This window comes from Oncorhynchus mykiss, chromosome 21 (assembly GCF_013265735.2).
Source record: "Oncorhynchus mykiss isolate Arlee chromosome 21, USDA_OmykA_1.1, whole genome shotgun sequence".
Lineage (NCBI taxonomy): Eukaryota > Metazoa > Chordata > Actinopteri > Salmoniformes > Salmonidae > Oncorhynchus > Oncorhynchus mykiss.
The window spans coordinates 23,133,754-23,157,082 of NC_048585.1; the positions used below are offsets into that span (position 1 = coordinate 23,133,754).

Here is a 23,329-nt window from a genome sequence, read left to right on the forward strand (position 1 = left end):
ATATATATATATATATATATATATATATATATATATATATATATAAATATATATAAATAAGAGTCAGGTTTACGTAACAGGGTTGGCCTTAAAATGAGGGGAAAACAAATGAAATCGCATAAATAAATAATAACCTTCAGAAAAAACTGTCAAAGCAACAACATTACTAGTTCAACTTTTTACAGTAGAATTTCAATGATGTTGAAAACATGGAGGAATTTTGGGGTGAAGTTGGTTGAAATCTTCCCAGAAGTCGGAAAAACATAACGAGGGACAATGTCAAAATGCTGATTGTTGGCACTTTATTTGTGGAATAACCCATTTACGGTGCACTGTTGACAAACCGCGGTCGGATTGAATCCCAGCCAAGAGCACTGATTATAATGAGCAAGATAATAATTAAAAAACAATATTGCCTTTGTGCACAAAATGATACAAGGGTGTGTAAATACAAAACACTAAATAAAAAGCTGTTTTGTGACGTGTGTGTCTTTTTAGAGTATAATTTTGTATACAAGTAATGGGTCTCAAACGCTGTGTGTGTGTGTGTGTGTGTGTGTGTGTGTGTGTTCTAAGCTTCGTACTTCTTCCCGGATCGGTGGATCTGCTGGTACAAAGTCATGGAGAAGGCCATTCCCAGGAGCTGCAGACAGGAAGTCACATCAATCACACTGCAACATCATTACATGTATATCTGTATGTCTTCCTGTATGCGCGCACACACACACACACACACCTTACCTGTATGACCAGAACACACATGGCGATGGTTCCCAGCAGGTGTTTATTGTCATCCAGCCACTCCTCCACCTTCTCATAGCAACCCTGACAAGAGAGAAACATACAATTCTGAGAAGTGAAAAAGGACACTCCTACACATGCAGATACACACACTCCCTGATGGGAGGGAGAAGATCAGACACACACTCCCTGATGGGAGGGAGAAGATCAGACACACACTCCCTGATGGGAGGGAGAAAATCAGACACACACTCCCTGATGGGAGGGAGAAGATCAGACACACACTCCCTGATGGGAGGGAGAAGATCAGACACACACTCCCTGATGGGAGGGAGAAGATCAGACACACACTCCCTGATGGGAGGGAGAAGATCAGACACACACTCCCTAATGGGAGGGAGAAGATCAGACACACACTCCCTGATGGGAGGGAGAAGATCAGACATTTTTAAACAAACACAAACTGACCTGTGTCCAGAACTGGTTGGTGGCATTGCGCCCACAGTCCTGGTAGATATTCTGGCAGCAGTGGTCAGGAACCACCTTCTCCTGCAGGGCAGTGTGCCAGTCTGTGTACACATTCACCCCACAACAATGCCACTGACAGAGAGAGAGAGACAGGGTTACATATTGCACCTCTCCCTTGATGGAATGCTATGCTATTAGTGTGGGGTTGTATGGTAGATCATTAGTAGTTAGGTACCGTACCTCTGTCTGTATGGTGTTCCAGGCGTTGCGGAGGCCCACGTTGTTGTTGGTGCTGTACAAAGTAAGTCCCTCTTTCAGGTCCTGTCTGGCGCTCTCACTCACCTGCACACAGTGGATCATGAGAAATGTAGGCAGAGGCACAGAGCACTATGGGAACAGGAACCATAGGTGGAAGGATAACCAGGGGTTGAATTGACAGGTGGCTTCTATGGGAGTCTTACATTGTCTGTGTATACGAAGAACAGGATGAGTAGGATCAGCTCCACCAACAGAATAACCAACAACGTGATGAAAAACTACAGGGAACCAGTGAGAGAAGAGAGAGAGGCAGGTGAGGTTGCCAATGTGCCAAGCAATGTAGTGTGGTGCATCGTGGGTCGTGTAGTTCACTCACACTCAGCAGCAGACACTTGTTCTCCTTGATGGCACCCAGACAACCCAGGAAGCCTGTGACCATGATGACAGCACCCAGGGTGATGATGAGGTTGGCAGCAGAGATGGAGGGGAAGGATGGTGATAGGGTGGCAAAGCTGCCCTGGGACACAGACAACCACACTCCCACACCCAACAAACCACAGCCCCCCAACTGAGAGGCAGAATAAAATATAAATACATGAGTGTCATTACTCTAATCATTATTATACATTTAGTATATTATGATTTAATAATAAAATAGAATTCAGAATCAGAAGATCAATTTCTTTGAAATTGATGTGTGCAGTGAGTTTATTCTCCCACCCAGAAGAGCAGGTTGAAGAGGAACAACATGTATTTGACGCAGCAGAGGCAGCCGCGAGCCATGGTGAAGCTGTGACTATCTGCAAATAAAAAGGGCAGTGTTTATTATGTAAAACTTGTGAATAATTTGTACGTTTCTCCCTTGCAAATTATCAGCAATCGACTACAATTCAAATGTGACTGAATATCTATATTACTTCAAAAACACTGCTCGAACTTGTTTCCTTTAAGTCGTTACAACCGAGTGTATTTCCATGGGCACTAGTAAATAGTAATACTGCACTCACCTCACTTGCGAAACTCTTGTAATTCCTCAAGAAACCACCAGTGCAGCGTTAACAAAGTAAACCAATCAAAACTCGCAGGTATAGAAGGGTTGGTTGTTTTGCAACAAAATCAACGCTTGGACAACTATAGGGCAAAACACACGGGGTTGGCTTTACATTGCTGACAACATGTAAACTCTATTTCGAATTCAATGTTTATTAAAAACAGAAATACATGTGCACAATGAGCACTTGTTGTCTCTCAAATACATCGTTACAGTTGTTGACTAGCTTGCGAATTTGGGCCATATTAGCATTGACATGAAATCTGTCAAAACAGGACATGGTGTCAAGAACAAGCCACTTACGATTCCCCACATGGCACTTCTCATTCTTGCTAGCAATCTGGCCATCCAGAATCACAACACCACACTGACTTCTGCCCCCCATAGAAACGTGCACATTTGTTTTCGTGACATTTCCAGCTAACCCATCTATTATTATCTATCTTTTTGCTCGTCCTGTAAAAAAACACTTCGTTGATCTCTTGAGGGATTACAACAAACTATGGCCTACATTTTCCCAGGTGTATGTACAGTTTGACACAAAGATTATTAGCTCCTATCCATCTGTTTGACATTTACATGTGAAAATATTATCCCGCTGTAATTCTTCAACGGAACCACAAGAGGGCAGCGTTTGCTCAATAATTAAAGTGACTGGAGTCCTGAGGACTAAAGCAACGTTTAAATAATTGTGTAGGCTATTCTGTTCACTCCTGATATAAAAGTGCGTGTGAGCGTCGTATTTACGAGCACAACGCCAAAACCTCCAGATAGCCCCGGAGAAATAACAGAAAATGCATTTGAAAAACTAAAGAACATAATGAACAGTGTTTTGATTTAGTCACTTATTTCCTGGGAAAGTGCTTCCCCCTTGGGGTTGTGTTGAGGCATGACAATTGATTGATATATTTGAACATGTAAATTGTTCTCAAAATTCAGAATGATTAAATGTAATTTCCCTCTCTCTGAATAATTTTACCACTTAGATAAGGAATTAGATGATGCCGTCGAACTTTGAGCGAAGGGACCTGTAAAATAAAGCACACACACACACACACACACACAACTCTTTCATGTAGGCCTACTGTTGTTCTATGTAGTAGTAATGTTTTTCTGGAAATTATGTTCTGAGCCAATCACAGTGGACACACACACAAAGAGCGAGAGATAAAATCTACCATCACTTTTAGGCCAACTACAGAATAATAAATCACAGATTGCACTCCCCCTTCATCTTTTTTCTACATCGCCACCACAGGAAGTGACATTTGGTGAGGATCGAGAAAGAAGCATTGTTGCTCGCTCTAGAATGTGTTGTTACTGTTTGAATCTGATAGTGTTATGATGTAACTTCTGTTCAAAGAAAATGTCATCATTGTTTAGCAGCCAGATCCAATGGTTTTGGCTACACCTCTAATTTAATTCGTTGACGTTGTAAACAGATAACGTTGGTCGTGCGTGAATCTAACATAATTTACAAGCATATATTCTCATATATATATATATTTTTTTTTAAATTACGGACTGGATTTGATACCCAAAACTGCTGGGATGATTTTAGACTTGTCCTAAACAGCATGGCCGAAGTATCCAGACCAAAGAGATGATTCCGTACCGTAACTGCACCAGCTCGAGTTCAGCTCATCCTCATTTCAACCATCTCCTGACTACTGCGACCGACCTCTATCCGGTTTTCCAGCGTAGAATCCGCGATAACGCAAAAGTTAAATCCGATTGTATTATTTTTGTAGGCTATATTTAAACTTTCCTGCTGTCGTCAATGAATCACATGCGAAGTATTTTCTCTCGGAAGGGCGGAAACTGGTCTGGTGGCGGGGAGGAATTACGTTTCCGAATGGAACTGCAACGATAGTATGGGACGTCCTGGGAGATAATGGATTTATTTGACCGAGGTCAAATTTCAATAGCTCTTTAACCATTACTCCTAAAAAATATTATAATTTTAAAAAAGAACATTACTCCTGAAACTTTCAAAACTGGTTGTAGCTAACCCGATGGCATAGACACACATTGCACACGTTTTTTGATTGTTGATATACATCTCGCACCATTTTAAATTATTTATTTACATTTTTGAATTTCAATAGCTCTTTGGTCATATGACCTACTGACTTCTAACAAGGTTCAGAAAGTACACTCAGTGGCCCTACACAGTGCATACATACCCTTTAGTTTGTCAATATTAATCTGACGCGTGTTTTACATACATTTTTCAAACTTCCAAATTTCAATAGCTCCTTGGTAATGTGACCTACTGACTTCAAACAAGGTTCAGAATGTACACTCAGTGGGCCTACACATTGCATACCATTTAGTTTGTCCATTTTCATCTCATGCAATTTTACATGAATTTTCAATGTTTCTAATTTCAATAGCTCCTTGGTCATGTGACCTACTGACCTGAAACAAGGTTCAGAATGTCCACTGACTACCCTTCTATATTGTACACCCTTTAGTGCCCATTTTCATCTCACACGTTTTTACATTAAAATGGTAAACTTTCTAATTTCAATAGCTCCTTGGTCATGTGACCTACTGACTTCAAACAAGGTTCAGAATGTCCACTCAGTGGGCCTACACATTGCACACCATTTAGTTTGTCCATTTTCATCTCACAAGATTGTATATGAATTTTTCAAATTTAAAGTTTCAACAGCTGATAGATAGCTCCTTGGTCATGTAACCTACTGGCTTCAAACAAGGTTCAGAATGTCCACTGACTACCCTTAAATGGACTATAGTTATTCCATTGTACTGGATCTAATACATTCTAGCATTTTATATACATTCATAAGTGTAATAATGTTTTATGACATACTGTGAAAAACTCTCTTGGCTGCTGGCTCTGTCACTTTCAGACATGCGTAGAGCAGACTGAAAGGGGAAGGGTAGCTCTTGATTTGAACCCCAGGGGTTCTCTGTAAAGAGAGAGTAATCCAAAAGGCACAGACACACCCCTTGACTTTCAATTGGCACCCCTGACCTGTATGTATTCTCTCCTGATTGGTCTCTGTGGTGCTTAGTTTATAATCTTTTGAAAACAGTGACGGCACGTAAGACAATTTATGATATAACACAATGGTTGGCTAATTCGTCATACTGCATTGATATTTGATATTATTTATAACGTGTTACGTTTTGATTTAGATTGAATGATTTGCATGCCAAAAAGAGTTCAACAGAGTGAAGAACATCAACTGGAAGTGCTGTCTTTGTTGTTGAAAATGTATGCTATACCCCATCCACACTGAAGAGGCAACTGTGGGAGCAATTATTAGGAAATGGAAGACATACAAGACCACTGATAATCTCCCTCGATCTGGGGCTCCACGCAAGATCTCACCCCGTGGGGTCAAAATGATCACAAGAACGGTGAGCAAAAATCCCAGAACCACACGGGGGGACCTAGTGAATGACCTGCAGAGAGCTGGGACCAAAGTAACAAAGCCTACCATCAGTAACACACTACGCCGCCAGGGACTCAAATCCTGCAGTGCCAGACGTGTCCCCCTGCTTAAGCCAGTACATGTGCAGGCTCATCTGAAGTTTGCTAGAGAGCATTTGGATGATCCAGAAGAAGATTGGGAGAATGTCATATGGTCAGATGAAACCAAAATATAACTTTTTGGTAAAAACTCAACTCGTCGTGTTTGGAGGACAAAGAATGCTGAGTTGCATCCAAAGAACACCATATCTACTGTGAAGAATGGGGTGGAAACATCATGCTTTGGGGCTGTTTTTCTGCAAAGGGACCAGGACGACTGATCTGTGTAAAGGAAAGAATGAATCTGGCCATGTATCGTGAGATTTTGAGTGAAAACCTCCTTCCATCGGCAAGGGCATTGAAGATGAAATGTGGCTGGGTCTTTCAGCATGACATTGATCCCAAACACACCGCCCGGGCAACGAAGGAGTGGCTTCGTAAGAAGCATTTCAAGGTCCTGGAGTGGCCTAGCCAGTCTCCAGATCTCAACCCCATAGAAAATCTTTGGAGGGAGTTGAAAGTCCGTGTTGCCCAGCAACAGCCCCAAAACATTACTGCTCTAGAGGAGATCTGCATGGAGGAATGGGCCAAAATACCAGCAACAGTGTGTGAAAACCTTGTGAAGACTTACAGAAAACGTTTGACCTCTGTCATTGCGAACAAAGGGTATATAACAAAGTATTGAGATAAACTTTTGTTATTGACCAAATACTTATTTTCCACCATAATTTGCTAATAAATTCATAAAAAATCCTACAATGTGATTTTCTGGGAAAAAAAATTAATTTTGTCTGTCATAGTTGAAGTGTACCTATGATGAAAATTACAGGCCTCTCTCATCTTTTTAAGTTGGAGAACTTGCACAATTGGTGGCTGACTAAATACTTTTTTTGCCCCACTGTATGTATTGACCAGCAAACCCACTGCAGCCTACCTCACTAGCTCACTATCCATCCCTGTTTTGGACAATTAATAGCATGACTCTCGTACTTTGCCCTTTTCCATTATGGTTAATATTAACGATGAAAGGAGATATTATCTGTCTCTCTCCTATTGTGTACCGCTGTTAAATACGGTGGCAAAATAAAAAACTGGGAAAATAAGTACTTAGAACTACCAATTATTATATATAAATATTAAAGAAAAGGGTAAACACATCACTGGACTGAACCCCCTAATTGTCAAACTAATATTCATGTACAACAAAACAGAAGATACATGACTAGAGTTGATGCAATATGGGTGTTTATCCACTGCACACTTCTTAGGTGTGTAATTGACATGACCAAGGAGCTATTGAAATGTAAAACTTTGAAAAATGTATGTTACACTGTGTGATTTTACAGTACACAAACAAGAGTGTGCAATATATAAGGCTAGTTCGTGGACATTATGACATTTGTTTGAGTCCAGTAGGTCACATGACCAAGGAGCTATTGAAATTTGAATGTAAAAAATGTTTGTACTTTGTTTACGCTCCCTAACTAATTCAATTAGGAAGATAAAATGCTGCCCACATTTCCACATGTTTATTAGGTTTGGAGAGAAAATGAATGCCCAAATTGTGAAAATAAGACCTGTGCAATGTTGTGCTCAATTGGTTTGAAAGCTATTGAGGTTTGAAAGCGCAAATAGCCGTTGAATATCCAACAAACTGGTCTAATTCTACAGGACATGTTATTCTCAGGAGTATTCCAGGCCCCATGAACTATTGTTGTATTACTATTATTATTATTAATCATAATAATAATAATAATAATAATAATAATAATAATGTGTAGCCTAACACAACTGCACACAAATACAAACACGGCCCCAAAGGCAAGTGAGAATTTAATAAAGATAAATCATAACACCACTAATAATTATAAATACTTTGGACATGACTGTACAGATAAACTCCAAATGACAATACAAAATATACAAAAACAGTGACAGTTTCTTTCATTTGCAGCCCTTCAATATCCATGGCAATAAGCATGGTTGTGTTCCCTGTGTGGTAGGGTCTAGGGTGGGGAGCCAAACCACTTTCCAGTTTCAGTCAGAATCATGGGAGCAGGTACCTTTGCAAAGGAAACTGGAGCAGCTGGAGCCATGATGGAGTCCTCAGGAATAAGCAGAGTCCAGGAGACATGAAGAGGAGTGGAACTCAGTGCCAACCCTACCAACTCTTGCTTCTTCTTTCTCTATTTCCCTTTCGCTCTCCTTCCTTCCTTCCTTCCTTCCTTCCTTCCCTCGTCGTTACCCCCAGACCCATCTCTCAGACTGGGATGACTTCAGCTGTACTGACTCACTGCTGTCTCCCTCTCTCTGCTGAAGGATAGAGATACACACAGGGTTAACACACACACACACACACACACACACACACACACACACACACACACACACACACACACACACACACACACACACACACACACACACACACACACACACACACACACACACACACACACACACACACACACACACACACACCACACACACACACCTTGTTGGCGATGGCCCTGAGCTTGCCGAGCAGTGAGGGTTTGTGGGAGTAGACCACGTCATCCTCAGGCTCCTCCCCCTCGGCCAGGGCACAGCTATCTGCCACCGGCAGCTCACACTCCTTATTGGCTGACATCACCAGCCGAGAATACTTATACTCCAGCCTGACAGGGGGTGCCACAGTGACACAGAAACACACAGGACACAGAGATGCAGGAGTCAGGAACGTTGTACTACAGCCTATGGCCAGGATGGTTATTTGATTAACAGGTGTCAGTCAATCACCTCTTGTTCTTTTTCCAGAAATAGCAGGTGAGAGAGACGAGCAGCACAGCTAAGAAGGCCCCGCCTCCTACCCCCACCTTTAGCCATAGGGCAATGGCCTCGCAGGGGGCGGAGCTCTTAGCTGGCAGGGAAATGCCTTTGATGCATAGTTTTGGCTCATTCCACACAGACAAAGTCTCCTACAGAGAGAGAGAGGGAGAGAAGGCGAGGGGGAAGGAGGGAGAGAGAGTAGAGAAGGCGAGAAACTAGGTTCAATTGAAATACCAAGAGGTGAAAGTAAGAGTAGCATTAGTGTGTAAAAGGAGATGAAGAGAGAGGGAACAGGTTACCTGGGCCCCTCCCTTACAGGCTCCCTCTATCTGGTGATAGTCATCCTGGGTGCAGCGGGGACAGGCGCTCCCACTCTCCCACAGGAAGTGAAATGTACAGCCGTCACACGTACCTGCAGGGCACGCACTGCGCGCACACACACACACACACACACACACACAGAGGATAAATGTAGAAGGAGCTAATGAAAATACACAAACGTTTTCAGCTTGTTGAGCAGACAGGTGACGTTGAGCAGACAGGTGACGTTGAGCAGACAGGTGACGTTGAGCAGACAGTCAGACAGGTGATGTTGAGCAGACAGTCAGACAGGTGACGTTGAGCAGACAGGTGACATTGAGCAGACAGTCAGACAGGTGACGTTGAGCAGACAGTCAGACAGGTGACGTTGAGCAGACAGGTGACGTTGAGCAGACAGGTGACGTTGAGCAGACAGGTGATGTTGAGCAGACAGTCAGACAGGTGATGTTGAGCAGACAGTCAGACAGGTGACGTTGAGCAGACAGGTGACATTGAGCAGACAGTCAGACAGGTGACGTTGAGCAGACAGTCAGACAGGTGACGTTGAGCAGACAGTCAGACAGGTGTGTGTACCTGGGCACTGTGAGTTTCCCGCGGTCCGTCTTCTCTGGGTTGCAGCGTATGGTCATGACCGCACTCCGACCACGCTGGCAGGATCCAGTCGCCTGAGTAGACCTGAGACAGTCATACACACACACACAAATCAAATTTTATTTGTCACATGCGCTGAATACAACATGTGTAGACCTTACCATGAAATGCTTACTTACAAGCCCTTAACCAACAGTGCAGTTCAAGAAAGAGTGAAGAAAATGTTTACGGAATAAATGTAAGTAAAAAAAACAACAAAGTAACACAATAAAATAATGAGGCTATATACAGGGTCAATGTGCAGGGGTACAGGTTAGCCGAGGTCATTTGTACATGTAGGTAGGGGTAAAGTGACTATGCATAGATAATAGACAGCGCGTAGCATCAGTGTACAAAAAATACATTTTCCACCCACTTTCAACCACAATGACTGATCTTCACTGGAACCATTAAACTTTGAATGCTGTTTTATGGCGTCTAGCTCTACGCTGGCCTACCTGTAGAAGAAGTTGATGTCTGGTATGGTTTTTGAGTTGTCAGAGAAGAGTTCTGGTCTAGCGTTTATTCCGTCTAAATCACTGTCCACTGTCGCTCCTGAGAGAGAGACGGAAAGAGATGGAGAAAACAAGTTTCAAATGAAATTGTTGAAAATAAATGTGTTTTTAGATGAAGAGTATACTTTGTACTCTGGCTATATGACTACTTGTGGTTGTGGCACTGTCCTATAATCATTACGAAGGCACTATTCGATTGCCATCTCACCGAGGAAGGTATCAGCCAGACTGATAGACTGGGATGCCAGAGCCATCCTGAAGCCCCGCCCATCCGCAGGAATGATGGTTGATTGACAGATGAAGCTGTCCACTGAGTTGACGAACTGGGTGGAATCACTCCCCATGTCCTTGTTGGCGAGATCGGTGACATTATCTGTGCAGACAGCTGCCATCGTCCCCTGAAACAGAACACACAACGACGACCCTGAGGTATGTGTGTTATCTCGTGTCCACACAACTGATGTGTGCCTGCATGAATGTGTGTGTGCGTGTGCGAATGTGTGTGTGCGTGTGTTACCTGGTGTCCACACAGGCTGACGTTGAAGACGTGGAGATACTTTGTGCCTTTAGAGGTGAAGCTGGGGCCGATGGTGAGCGAGGCCACGGTGCTCAGAGAGCTCAGGTCAAAGGTCAGGGTGCGGTTGTTCTCCGTGTGACTGAAGGAGCAGTCGCTATAGCAACGAGAGTGCTCCTAGGAGGGGGCACAATAGCATCAAGTCAACACACATCGCACAAATAGCGGCTCACATGATACACACATGATAGTACCAATGCTAAAAACATTCTTATCCAGAGCAGAGATGGTTAACTGTTGATCTGGATGAGAGTAAAACACATAACTATGGCCCTGAGATTTTAGATTAGGAGGATTTCATGTTATAAAGTGGTTCTAATGATTATAATGGTTGCGTAGGGTTAGTTTGTAAGGTTGTAACTTATGGTTGTGTGATGATATGAGTTGTGTGTTTGTGTGTAATATAATACCTTGTTGCTCTTACTCCCGGGGCCACAGGGCAGACACGCGTCTTCTCCATATGTGTGGTGACCAGACAGGTATGTGTTGGGGGGGCACTCCTGGCACCGGTTGGTGTCTCTGTCAATGTAGAACCCAGCTGGGCATGGAATACACGACCCAGGCCGCTGAGAACTCTGGGATAAGAGGGCGCAGGCCCGGCACGCAGATGCCACGCCATCCTGGACATTTGTCACGCTCACCGAGTAGAGTATCACCACGTCACTGATGTACCGCCGCACCTAGATACACCCACGTCAATGTATTATAGTGAAGTATGTGTGTGTGCAGTGTCACTGTGTGTGTGTGTGCAGTGTCACTGTGTGTGTGTGTATGTGTGTATGTGTGTGTGTGTGTGTGTGTGTGTGTGTGTGTGTGTGTGTGTGTGTGTGTGTGTGTGTGTGTGTGTGTGAGTGTATGTGTGTGTGTGTGTGTGTGTGTGTGTGTGTGTGTGTGTGTGTGTGTGTGTGTGTGTGTGTGAGAGAGTGTATGTGTGTATGTGAGAGTGTATGTGTGTATGTGTGTGTGTGTGTGTGTGTGTGTGTGTGTGTGTGTGTGTGTGTGTGTGTGTGTGTGTGTGTGTGTGTGTGTGTGTGTGTGTGTGTGTGTGTGTGTGTGTGTGAGAGAGTGTATGTGTGTGTGTACTTACGTCCTGAGCCTGGTTGGTCCTCTGGAAGGCCCAAGTGTATGATACGGATGCGTTCCTGGTCATGATGTGTGTGTAACTCTGTCTCTCCTTACTGCCCTCCCATGACTCCACCACCGTGGTGCTCTTCCTGTTCACATCCTGCAGGGGGCGACACACACACAGGGTTTATATGGGAGCGGATCACTCTAGTTTACAATTCACACAGTGACGGGTTTATCTGAAATCTCACTGCTTTACTGTGATTTAGTTGTGCATATTGTGTACTGTGATTTAGTTGTGTAGATTGTGTACTGTGATTTAGTTGTGTAGATTGTGTACTGTGATTTAGTTGTGTAGATTGTGTACTGTGATTTAGTTGTGTATATTGTGTACTGTGATTTAGTTGTGTAGATTGTGTACTGTGATTTAGTTGTGTAGATTGTGTACTGTGATTTAGTTGTGTATATTGTGTACTGTGATTTAGTTGTGTATATTGTGTACTGTGATTTAGTTGTGTATATTGTGTACTGTGATTTAGTTGTGTAGATTGTGTACTGTGATTTAGTTGTGTAGATTGTGTACTGTGATTTAGTTGTGTATATTGTGTACTGTGATTTAGTTGTGTAGATTGTGTACTGTGATTTAGTTGTGTAGATTGTGTACTGTGATTTAGTTGTGTAGATTGTGTACTGTGATTTAGTTGTGTAGATTGTGTACTGTGATTGGTTGTGTTTGTTCAAATATACTTTGGTTTCATTTAGATACATGGATTGTTTTAACTGAGTCTACTGCAGGGATTATCAACTAGATTCAGCCGCGGGCCGATGTTTTCCTGAGCGGATTGACCGCAAGAAGCACAAACATAATATTTGACTAAAACATTATAACTCTCTATTATACGCGGGAGCAGATTTCCTAAATTAAAATCACTTGTAGCTGATTTTCTGGTGTTTTAACAGTGTTTAATGTCCAACAATTACATGTTGTATTATTTCTTTGGGGAACCCTGTTCTGCTTTATATGGCTTTACTAACAAACATAGATATTGATATGTATTTATCCAAAAGCGGGATGAAAGAAGGTCACTCATGTATTGGCTATGTCATACTGGCTATGTTGGGTTGGGTAATATTGATTTACTGGCTAAAACACTGTTGATGTTGCCAGTAACATTTCCCTGAGAACCTAGACACACACTCGTGCAGATGCGAATGATCCGACACACACCATCATGAAGTAGAGCTCACAGTCGGCAGAGCAGATTGTCTCGAAGACGAAGGTGATCCGGCCAAACTCAGTCCCGGTCATCCCAGCAAGTGATGTGGGTAACCTGACAGAACACACACATACACACAGTTAACACACACACACACACACACACACACATACACAGTGAACACACACACACACACACACACACACAGGGCCAATAAAAAAATGTTTCACAATAATCATAGCCATGTGTTCATTCTGACCACATGACCTAACCATGAAAAACCTGAGAACTCTAACAATAATACGCAGTCAAGCCAAGACTAACTTGAAGCCAGGAACATGCAGGTTCAGGATGAGGTAATCGTTATCCGAGCCTCCAGCACCGCTGCGGATGTGATCCCCTGCCACCTCCCAGCCTGAACAACAACATATTACTGTGATTACACATTCTATTAAACACACATCTATATTCTTTACAATCTGAGGGACACCACACATCTATTCAAAAGACATCTATGCTCCCATCAGTCAGAGAGACACAGAGATATTACATACCCAGCAGGATGTCTATATTAGACATATTTACTATTCACCCATGTGTACTACTACATACATATCACATATCTCTTGACCCTAATCACCCGAGTCTCTGTCTCACCGTTCATGTCGTCACACTTGGAGTTGCCCACGTTGAAGCAGGAAGTCTTCATGTTGGAAGGGAGGACGTTCCACCATTTATACTCATACCCCAGTACTGGCTCTGTCCCCGCAGGACACTCCTCACACACTGGGACACACACAACCGTCAACAACACATTTCATTATACAGCAATACAGACGTGAGTGGCGTGTGTGTGTGTACTGTAAGTGTGTGTATGTACACTGTTAATGTATATACACATGTGAATATACATATATAGTGTGTGTGTGTGTGTGTGTGTGTGTGTGTGTGCGTGCGTGCGCGCGTGCGTGCGTGCGTGCGTGTGCATGCGTGCGTGCGTGTGTACCTGAGGTGCCGTCAGAGTGTGTTCCAGGAGGACAGGGGAAGCAGGTGGAGTCGTCGGTGTTGTAGTAACCAGGGTTACAGGGTGGGCAGGCCTCTCTCTCCCCTGTAGGGGGCAGTGCCACAGCGCCCGTCACATTCTCCTCACAGATCCTCGGCTCCACCCACCGGTACATCACCTTCGTCTGTCACCACGGCAACCACAGCAGTTACATCACAACCATAGAGATACTATACATAGAATGTCCTATGTATTGTAATCTAATGTATATGGCCACAGCCTTCTCTCTATATATGCACACTGTGTGTGTGACTTACCTTTCCCTCGCTGTCGCAGGCTGTGTGGATCTGAAAGTAATCCTTCTCTGAACATGGAGGCCTCTCCTTACACTGTGACCATCCTTCATCTGAGGGAAAGAGTGAAAGAGAGAGAGACCGTGGATATTTTAACTGGTATCTACTGATACATTTCAATGTGTGTGTGTGTGTGTCTAGTACATACGTGAGTACTGTGTGTCGGGGCAGGGAGTACAGGAGGCGGCTCCCTTGTTAGACGATGTGTTCCTGGGGCAGGGCTGGCAAGAGGAGGAGCCAGGGGCGGAGCTAAACCAGCCTGGTCGGCACGGGAAACACTCCGAGGTGTAGGCAACACCTAGACAGAGACACATTAATTCATTAAGATGTAGATTCTGCTGTCGTCTCACACTGTGGTCTCATTTCCTAGATCTAAGAAGGGCGAGTGCTGGAGTGGGTAAGAACCTGTGATACTACTCTGCCTTGACCAACCACATTACAAAGGCATGCAGAATGGGAGAGAGAATAGAGGTGAGTGTGAAGATAGGGACTACGGGTACGAGCGGTCTTTACCCTCAATCTGGATGTTCCTGAGCAACACTGGTTTAACCATCTTCCCTCCGACCAGGATCCCTGTCGTCCTCCAGTACAGTATGTTAGTGCCAGACTTCAGATTCACCTGAGTCACATGTCACACAGTATGTTGCACACAGATTATGTTACACACATCACACACACCAATCATATAACACACACGTATCACACACACTGCCTTCCTCCTCACCGTGTGTGTGTCCCACTCTCCGTTGGTGGTGAGTTTGATCCACTTCTGATCGTCGGTCTGGGCCATCTCCTGACACTGCTCGTTCTGGACCTGAACACACATCACCACGGTAACCACTCAGAACATTGCATCACATGATTCTCTCGCTTTACATTTACTGATGTAAAGCCATCGATGTAAAACCCATTAATGTAAAGCCATTGATGTACAAAAATCTATAAATGTACAATTAAAGTCTTCCCTGCTGCCGCAAAACAGACCCACTTTTCATCTCTACGGACGTCAACCAGCTAAATAAAAGCGTAATAAATGAACTGACATAAACTTTATCAGGGAGGAGAGAGTCAGACTCACATAGAACTCAAAAAAGATGTTGTTGTCAGGGTACTGGTAGCTGAAGGAGACAGAGCCCTGCTGCTCCAGATGCACAGCGTAGACCAGAGACACGGTGCACTCATCACGACTAGACTCCAGATACACGCCCTGCGGCGTCCACGACGAGCTACAGTACACAGAGAGAAAGAGAATACAGGACGACTGTGAGTTTGTGTGTGTGGCTGTATGTGTAGGACAGGTGTGTGTGTAGTGTGTGTGTGTGTGTGTGTGTGTGTGTTTTGGGTTTAACTATCCTTGTAGGGACCAGAAGTTCTCACAAGGATAGTAAAACAAGGAAAAAATGTAAGATTTTCACCACAGGGAAATAGGCTATTTTATGTTTATTGTTACAATTAGGGTTAGGGTTAGGGTTAGGGTTAGGGTTAGAATTAGGGTTAGGGTTAGGGTTAGAATTAGGGTTAGGGTTAGGGTTAGGGTTAGAATTGGGGTTAGGGTTAGGGTTAGGGTTAGGGTTAGGGTTAGGGTTAGGGTTAGGGTTAGAATTAGGGTTAGGGTTAGGGGTTAAGGGTTAGGGTTAGAATTGGGGTTAGGGTTAGGGTTAGAATTAGGGTTAGGGTTAGGGTTAGAATTAGGGTTAGGGTTAGGGTTAGGGTTAGGGTTAGGGTTAGGGTTAGAATTAGGGTTAGGGTTAGGGGTTAAGGGTTAGGGTTAGAATTAGGTTTAGGGTTAGGGGTTAAGGGTTAGGGTTAGAATTAGGTTTAGGCGTTAAAGTTAGGGTTAGGATTTAGGTGTTAAGGTTAGGGTTAGAATTAGGTTTAGGCGTTAAAGTTAGGGTTAGGATTTAGGTGTTAAGGTTAGGGTTAGAATTAGGGTTAGGGGTTAAAATGAGGGTTAGGAGTTAGGTGTTAAGGTTAGGGTTAGAATTAGGTTTAGGGGTTAAAATGAGGGTTAGGAGTTAGGTGTTAAGGTTAGGGTTAAGAGTTAGGGTTTTGAATGTGAATCAACTGTTTGGTCCCCACAAGGACAGTAAAACAGACATGTGTGTTACCTATTACAGGCCTGACTCTCCTCTACACTGGGTCCTGGGTCCATGTAGGTGGCCAGGCTGGTGAAGCCGGCAGGGATAGTATCCCATTGGTCGAAACGCACCCCACTGCCCAGCGAATAGGAGCCGGCCGCACACGTCGTACATTGCTGAGCGGACATCTCTAGGAACTCTCCCGCCGCACACGAGAATGCTGACAGACAGACAGACAGACAGACAGACAGACAGACAGACAGACAGACAGACAGACAGACAGACAGACAGACAGACAGACAGACAGACAGACAGACAGACAGACAGAGAGAGAGAGAGAGAGAGAGAGGAGGGTCACACACACAATGTGACAGACACATTCACACCTAGACAGTATCTCTCTCTCATGAACATACGCAGCTATCTTGAACAGGTCTCTCTGGAAAAATAGATGTTTTATCTAAATGAGGAAAACCTGAATAAATAAAGGTGAAATAAATCTGAATTAACAAACACACGCACGCACGCACTCACACCCGCACACACACGCGCGCTCACAGTACTCACAGCAGTCTGTTCCTCTGGTGGGAGTAGGCAGGGCTGAGCAGGTGCCCAGATTGTGGGGGATGGCCACCCTCCATCGAGACCCTGCACTGTCACACTCTGTATACTCATAGTAGTAGTCTGTCTGGAAGATACACAATCTCACAGTAGTCATATTAGAGCATGATACACACACTCACCTAAAACACAGTCACGATCAGTCACACATGACCCAGTAGATAAAACAATCTAAGACGCACTTAAATCTGCAGTGGTAGAGCAGGTTGTCATCAGTGAGGCTTGGCAGATGAGGAAAAGAAAATCAGACGGAAAGAAAAGAAAGCTCCATTAATAATTGACAGAGTCACCACCAGGGTCCCTGAGTCAGAGACTGGGGTCGGCTCTGCTGTATGTTAAGTCAATACTCTGGGTTATCACCGCTCATCTTTGTCTCAGCCGTGTGCATTTGTTCTTCTGTTTGTTTACTACGAAGTAGTAAGCCAGGTGTGAACAGGTCACTTCAGGTCAATGACATTATAACCTCTACTGGGAGAAAAACTGTTAATCCACACAACCAAGCAAGTGTGAGTGTGAGTGTGAGTGTTTGAGAGAGAGAGAGAGAGAGAGAGAGAGAGAGAGAGAGAGAGAGAGAGAGAGAGAGAGAGAGAGAGAGAGAGAGAGAGAGAGAGAGAGAGGATCCCCACAGAGAAAAGGCATAAGGAGACTGGATGGCCATCTTGTTTTGGAGGCCATGGTGGTTTGTCTCTAAGCATTCTATCTGCAGCCAGTCATGCAACACTTCACTTCCACCACCATGTTGCTCCCCGTCCCCTTCCCCCATCCTCCCAAACCTTCTGTTCACCCAGCATTGCCATGGCAATCAATCAGGACCACCGGCAAACAGCTCACTGCCACCCAAATCATTACTGCATTCAAAGTGGGTGAGTGTGTGTATATACTGACTGTATGTGGTTCTGTTAATGTTAAATGTGTGTGTGTTTGTGTGTGAAAGAGCGAGAGAATGAGAGTGAGAGAGTCAGTGAGCGAGTGAGTGAGTGAGTGAGTGAGTGAGTGAGTGCGAGAGAGAGAGAGAGAGAGAGAGAGGGGTGTAGAATCTGAGGATGGAGAGAGAGAGGGGTGGAGAATCGGAGGATGGAGAGAAACAGTGAGAGAGAGAGACAGCTTAAGGCTGTGTGTGGAGTATAGATAAGCCTGGGCTCTTTTGTATAGATCATCATCTCTCTCTAGTTCTAACAAGTATTGTTCCTGCCATTTCCACACAAATATTGGGGACATGGGCACACACACACACGCAAACACACGCATAACAAACTCTCAATAGGTGAGGCCATATATTAGGATTTAAGCCGACAAGAACCCCTTTCAAGTGGAGTGCACCTGCTGGTGGGTAAATGTTGGTACTGTGGTGGATATGGGCCTTGTGCAGTGGAATTGGAGGTAGAGAATGGGGATTGAGATTAATGTGCATAACTTGTCTCCTTGTGACTCATCATGGTCACCATGGATACAGAGGAGACCATGTGCCACAAGATATTTAGTGCCAGAGTGACCTATCCATCATCCATGAATCCATCAGTGTGTGTGTGTGTGTGTGTGTGTGTGTGTGTGTGTGTGTGTGTGTGTGTGTGTGTGTGTGTGTGTGTGTGTGTGTGTGTGTGTGTGTGTGTGTGTGTGTGTGTAGATCTGGCAGTGTAATGGGACACACTCTGGGGCACAAATCTGACAGCACTCAATAATTTTCAGCTCAAATAATATGGAGAAGGCTGGGACAGAGATGGCTTCCTGGCAGCTATTGTCCTTAGAGAGCTGATATCATAGCCATAATATATACATCTAACCGGATAATGCTATGCCAGGGCCCTTGCTGTTCAGCTGTCCTTCCCCCTTCCCTTACTCAGCGGTAATATTACTCCGACACATCATCGGAAGGCAGCACGGACGAGGATGGATGCCAAGTGATCGGCTCAGTGCGCCGCGTCATCATATTATGGAGCCTTATATTTTGTCAACATGCTTAGGATTTAAGCCGATAAGAAGAATAGGCGACCAACACATTTTAAATCCCACCATTAACAAAGAAGGCCTCCATAACATCGTATATTTCGACTCCATTCCACGCCAATAGGTATTTTATAACAACGATTGGCAGAAGGTTGTAGCCTATAATCCCCTGGTTAATGTTTATTCTTGACCCTTATGATAACGTTCGTAACATACACATGATAAATATGGTTGGGACATAGAATAAGATGATTACACATTGTGCGTGCAGCGCACTTGGTGGCAATGTCATGGCTTGCTTATTTATTGTAGTTTAATAACAGTGTTCTAAATAACAGTGAGAGCCGATGCCGTTCGTGTCGAGCTGCGCGCTCTTACCTCATTGCACGGGCGCAGGTTCCTGCTCGCGGACACCCATTGCCGGGCGCTGATGATGAATAAAAAACATTTAAGAAAACAGAACCCGCGTGACTCTTCCTTCATCCTCGTTTTGTTTTAAGACAGTCCGTCAAAAGCTTCGGATGAAGACCAAACGCATGAATGACAGTGCGTGATTTTGGTTATGGTGCCCACTCGTTATGAATGCGCGCGGTTCTCTCCACCCACTCCGCTACGCTGCGCTCAAGAGCCATCCTGTCAGAGGCACGCGGCGACGTCACTCTGCTAAAGTACTGGCTTTGCGTTATTTTAAGACAGCTAATTGACACCGATGTAAAGTTGCTTTTATACTCACACATTCGTACATTCAACAGACATTCATCAGACATTCATCAGACATTCGCCAAAAAGCCATTCACAAATGTAAAAATCAATAACTAATTCACAGTTTGTCACAGAATCACCAAACTAGATATGATGTATTCTATAAATGTCTAGCAGGCTTTTACAACCTTTGTTTTGAATACAAATGCCAGTTTAGATTTGAAATACGTAAAATCTATAAAATGCCATTTAAAGCTGTATAAATCAATAACTAATTCACCCTTGTCACAGAATCATCAAACTAGGTATGATTTATTCTATAAATGTCTAGTAGAATTGTACAACCTTTGCTTTGAGTAAACATTCCAGCTAACACAACGTGCCATTGGAACACAGGAATGATGGTTGATGATAATGGGCCTCTGTACGCCTATGTAGATATTCCATAAAGAACCTGCTGTTTCCAGCTACAATAGTCATTTACAACATTAACAATGTCTACACTGTATTTCTGATCAATTTGATGTTATTTTAATGCACTTTTTTTTTGTTGCTTTTCTTTCAAAAACAAGAACATTCCTAAGTGACCCCAAACTTTTGAATGGTAGTGTACATATATAGAGTATATATATATATATATATATATATTGGGTATTGAAAGATAACAGAGGGTGGATGACAAGAAAACCCCACTAATAGAAGAGGTGGACGGTACATGTTTTGTTTTTCGGCTAAATGTATACATTATGATTTGCCTCTGAACTGTATGTGAACCCCTCTGCAATCTACTGGCACTAACCATTAAAAATGAGGACTTCAACCGGGCTGTCCCTATGCTATTGGCTCTCTTTCTCTCTTAAACTGCTAGCACAAAGCCTACATCAAATGTGGGTTTTTTTTCTCTCACAATAGATCATGAAAAAAAATCAACTGGCCCAAATCAGCTCTTCATAATTCAGCAGGGAGGTGCGCAACTACCACACATTATACCCATTATACCAGCGGAGAAATATGTCACCTACATAGGTATTACCATATGCCTTTCAATTCACATTCCTTGCAGAAATAACTATTTACAAACCTTTTAAAACGTCCATAAAGACAGCGGTCTTAGAAGGGTATTTGTTCTTTAAAAGACAGACTTTATGTGAATGGATGTGGATGAAAGAATTCTGCCAGTGTTTTAAGGTCCTAGTTTCATATTTGTTATCTTTACCTCCAGCTCTATATATCCAAGTGAGCCTATGAGGACCTTGGGGATCAGATTTACTTCATTAGGTTCGCCACCGTATTCACAAAAATAAATTGCTCCTACATACACCAAGTCCATAGATGTTATATATTTCTATCAAGTCAAAGCTGGAATGTTTACTCAAAACAAAAGGACGTAAAAGTATGCTAGACATTTATAGAATAAACCATATTTATTTTTATGTTTCTGTGACAAACGTGAATTAGTTATTGATTTATACAGCTTTAAATGGATTTTGGTGTATATCTGTTGAATGTCTGTTGAATGTCTGAATGTGTGAATATAAAACCAACTTTACCTCGGTCTAATTGACAGCAAGAACAATGGGTTTTGTTATTAAGTCCACCATCTGTGTATAGACCTATTACCATCAGTGTTCACTGTTAAAATATATTACTTTTTATTACCATAAATGATTAGGTGAACATTCAAAAAAATCTTCCAGCAGCCCAATAACATGGAATGGTGTGAATGTTGGTCAAAATGGGGAGTCTGAAAAGGCAGACAGATGGGTCAAGCATTTGGTCAAGCAGCAGACCCTGGCACCACACACCACTTTAAATGAACCACCAGGAAGATACTGAGCTGCTGACTTGTCAGCTAACAACCACACTAAACCAGTTGTAGGCCTGTCCTGATTCTCAAGAGGAGTTGTGCCAGATGCAAGATGACTGGGGAAATACCAGGCATATTTTTTTTAAACTCTGCAACTCTTTCAACTATTGACTTTTTTCACAACTGCCACCAGTTTGGTGGCAAAACATTAACACAGATATATTGACATAGTAAAATAAATGAAAGTGTGTAAATAAAATATATTAAGCATATTTTGTGCTGAAACCCTTATTAAAAGGCCAATGGTATTGACCGAGTTTATGGTAAAAATTATCTTATTTTATTGTTTTATATATTTTACATGTGATAAGGCCACACAGAGGTATATATTTACAGATGCCTGTGATAATCTGAAGTACCCAAAAGGGCCACTAGATGTCCTTTGATAAATGACAAAAAATCCTTGAAAGTTACCAAAATTCTGGTAGTTTACTGGTAAACTTTGAAAGTTACCAGTAATATAATGTCTCTTTGCAACCTTAACCGGGACACATTTAGGAAGTTTTGCCCTGGAAACATGTATGCCATAGGAATACAATTTCTATGGTATGGTGCATGGGAAGGAGGTGGCAGATGATTGTCTGTAGAGGTGCAGCAAGCCACAGATCTGGGGCAGTGTTTACAACGTATGGACACCTGACAGTCCAGCTCATAGGACCCATATAGGGTAGACCCATTGCAGGTGTGAATATCTGTTGTAAGTCCCAGCCTGAAGTAGTTGGGTCTGCCATAGTGTCGTGTCATCACCTATCCCCCCTCCTACCAACACACACACACACACACACACACACACACACACACACACACACACACACACACACACACACACACACACACACACACACACACACACACACACACACACACACACACACACACACACACACACACACACACACACACACACAAGCTGCCTACATGGCCATCCGCATTCTTGAAGAGTGCAATCAGCCATTATCTAGACTTGTACTCCCTCGATGAGTGTTTTTTCCACGGAGCAGAAGGGTGAAGAATGCAGAAAGTCTCTCTGTTTTAACTCTCCCCAAAACCTGCTGTTCCACTAACAGATGCCCCTGAGAAAGAGAAAAGTAGAGCGGGAAAATAGTCATGCCAAACAAAAGTATCAGATTCAGCTTCCTACTACTCTACTGTTAAATTGTGATTCAAATATATATCATTGATACTCCAAAAGGCCTAAGGCCTAAAACAGTTACATGTTTCATCACTGGGTAATGCTTGCCTCCAGTCCATATAGCCATTAAGTTAACAGTAAAATACTGTATCCTACATCAACCACCAATAAACATGTCCCTGTTGGGTAGGCTCAGCCTGAGATTGGAGGCTAGATGAGCTGTGTGTTGGGTGCCACAGAGGCTATACACTGATATCTTACTTCATTGCAAGTTTATGTTGTTGATAGTTGGAAACTGTGGGATTTAATGTACCTGGTTCCCTGAAAATTTCGGGAAGAAAAGTATAGGAACATGTATTACGGGTGGCTTGCACCTGTCGAGTGCAGGTAGAGTATACCCCAAGCCAGCTGGTGGCAGCAACACATCTTGTACCAATCTGCATGGCATTGTCTTTACACGAAGAAGAAAACAGTGG

At 43.3% G+C, this 23,329-nt stretch overlaps 2 protein-coding genes across 8 annotated transcripts; both read right to left on the reverse strand.

The window, feature by feature from the left end:
- Positions 1 to 235: 235 nt before the first annotated feature.
- Positions 236 to 4,399, reverse strand: LOC110500044 (tetraspanin-9). 5 transcript variants are annotated; one of them, XM_021577158.2, is made up of 9 exons: positions 4,134 to 4,398; positions 3,498 to 3,546; positions 2,188 to 2,267; positions 1,844 to 2,035; positions 1,671 to 1,745; positions 1,450 to 1,551; positions 1,210 to 1,341; positions 742 to 825; positions 236 to 643 (listed from the first exon to the last, which is right to left on the reverse strand). In XM_021577158.2, exons 3-9 carry the CDS (start codon positions 2,248 to 2,250, stop codon positions 572 to 574), a joined length of 720 nt encoding a protein of 239 aa, XP_021432833.1. In that variant the 5' UTR covers positions 2,251 to 2,267; positions 3,498 to 3,546; positions 4,134 to 4,398; the 3' UTR covers positions 236 to 571. The 5 variants fall into 5 exon arrangements, with proteins under 5 accessions (XP_021432833.1, XP_036813230.1, XP_021432832.1 ...); XM_036957335.1 differs by lacking the exons at positions 3,498 to 3,546; positions 4,134 to 4,398 and adding exons at positions 2,475 to 2,598; positions 2,822 to 3,468; XM_021577157.2 differs by lacking the exon at positions 3,498 to 3,546 and having other exon boundaries at positions 4,134 to 4,399.
- A 3,438-nt stretch (positions 4,400 to 7,837) lies between these two features.
- LOC110501030 (endosome/lysosome-associated apoptosis and autophagy regulator family member 2-like) lies at positions 7,838 to 19,753 on the reverse strand. Of its 3 annotated transcripts, none has more exons than XM_036957337.1 (22): positions 19,531 to 19,753; positions 17,155 to 17,275; positions 16,618 to 16,807; positions 15,588 to 15,735; positions 15,234 to 15,323; positions 15,023 to 15,128; positions 14,658 to 14,807; positions 14,474 to 14,562; positions 14,160 to 14,340; positions 13,811 to 13,939; positions 13,478 to 13,568; positions 13,165 to 13,267; positions 11,959 to 12,096; positions 11,282 to 11,551; positions 10,815 to 10,988; positions 10,506 to 10,695; positions 10,241 to 10,337; positions 9,726 to 9,827; positions 9,131 to 9,257; positions 8,802 to 8,980; positions 8,518 to 8,680; positions 7,838 to 8,333 (listed from the first exon to the last, which is right to left on the reverse strand). In XM_036957337.1, exons 1-22 carry the CDS (start codon positions 19,633 to 19,635, stop codon positions 8,265 to 8,267), a joined length of 3,012 nt encoding a protein of 1,003 aa, XP_036813232.1. In that variant the 5' UTR covers positions 19,636 to 19,753; the 3' UTR covers positions 7,838 to 8,264. The 3 variants fall into 3 exon arrangements, with proteins under 3 accessions (XP_036813232.1, XP_036813231.1, XP_036813233.1); XM_036957336.1 differs by having other exon boundaries at positions 7,838 to 8,336; positions 19,531 to 19,751; XM_036957338.1 differs by having other exon boundaries at positions 7,838 to 8,336; positions 17,155 to 17,271; positions 19,531 to 19,646.
- Between the last annotated feature and the right edge of the window lie 3,576 nt (positions 19,754 to 23,329).

What these genes read in the sequence shown, in the direction of transcription:
- LOC110501030 (XM_036957336.1), bottom strand. Translation starts at nt 19,635, where the DNA reads ATGAAGGAAGAGTCACGCGGGTTCTGTTTTCTTAAATGTTTTTTATTC. An exon ending in CACCAGAGGAACAGACTGCT is followed by an intron (nt 16,808 to 17,154) that starts GTGAGTACTGTG and finishes TCTGTCTGTCAG; the next exon opens with CATTCTCGTGTGCGGCGGGA. An exon ending in CAAGTGTGACGACATGAACG is followed by an intron (nt 13,569 to 13,810) that starts GTGAGACAGAGA and finishes GTTGTTGTTCAG; the next exon opens with GCTGGGAGGTGGCAGGGGAT.
- LOC110500044 (XM_021577157.2), bottom strand. Translation starts at nt 2,250, where the DNA reads ATGGCTCGCGGCTGCCTCTGCTGCGTCAAATACATGTTGTTCCTCTTC. An exon ending in GGAACACCATACAGACAGAG is followed by an intron (nt 1,342 to 1,449) that starts GTACGGTACCTA and finishes TCTCTCTGTCAG; the next exon opens with TGGCATTGTTGTGGGGTGAA. An exon ending in CCAACCAGTTCTGGACACAG is followed by an intron (nt 826 to 1,209) that starts GTCAGTTTGTGT and finishes CTCTCTTGTCAG; the next exon opens with GGTTGCTATGAGAAGGTGGA.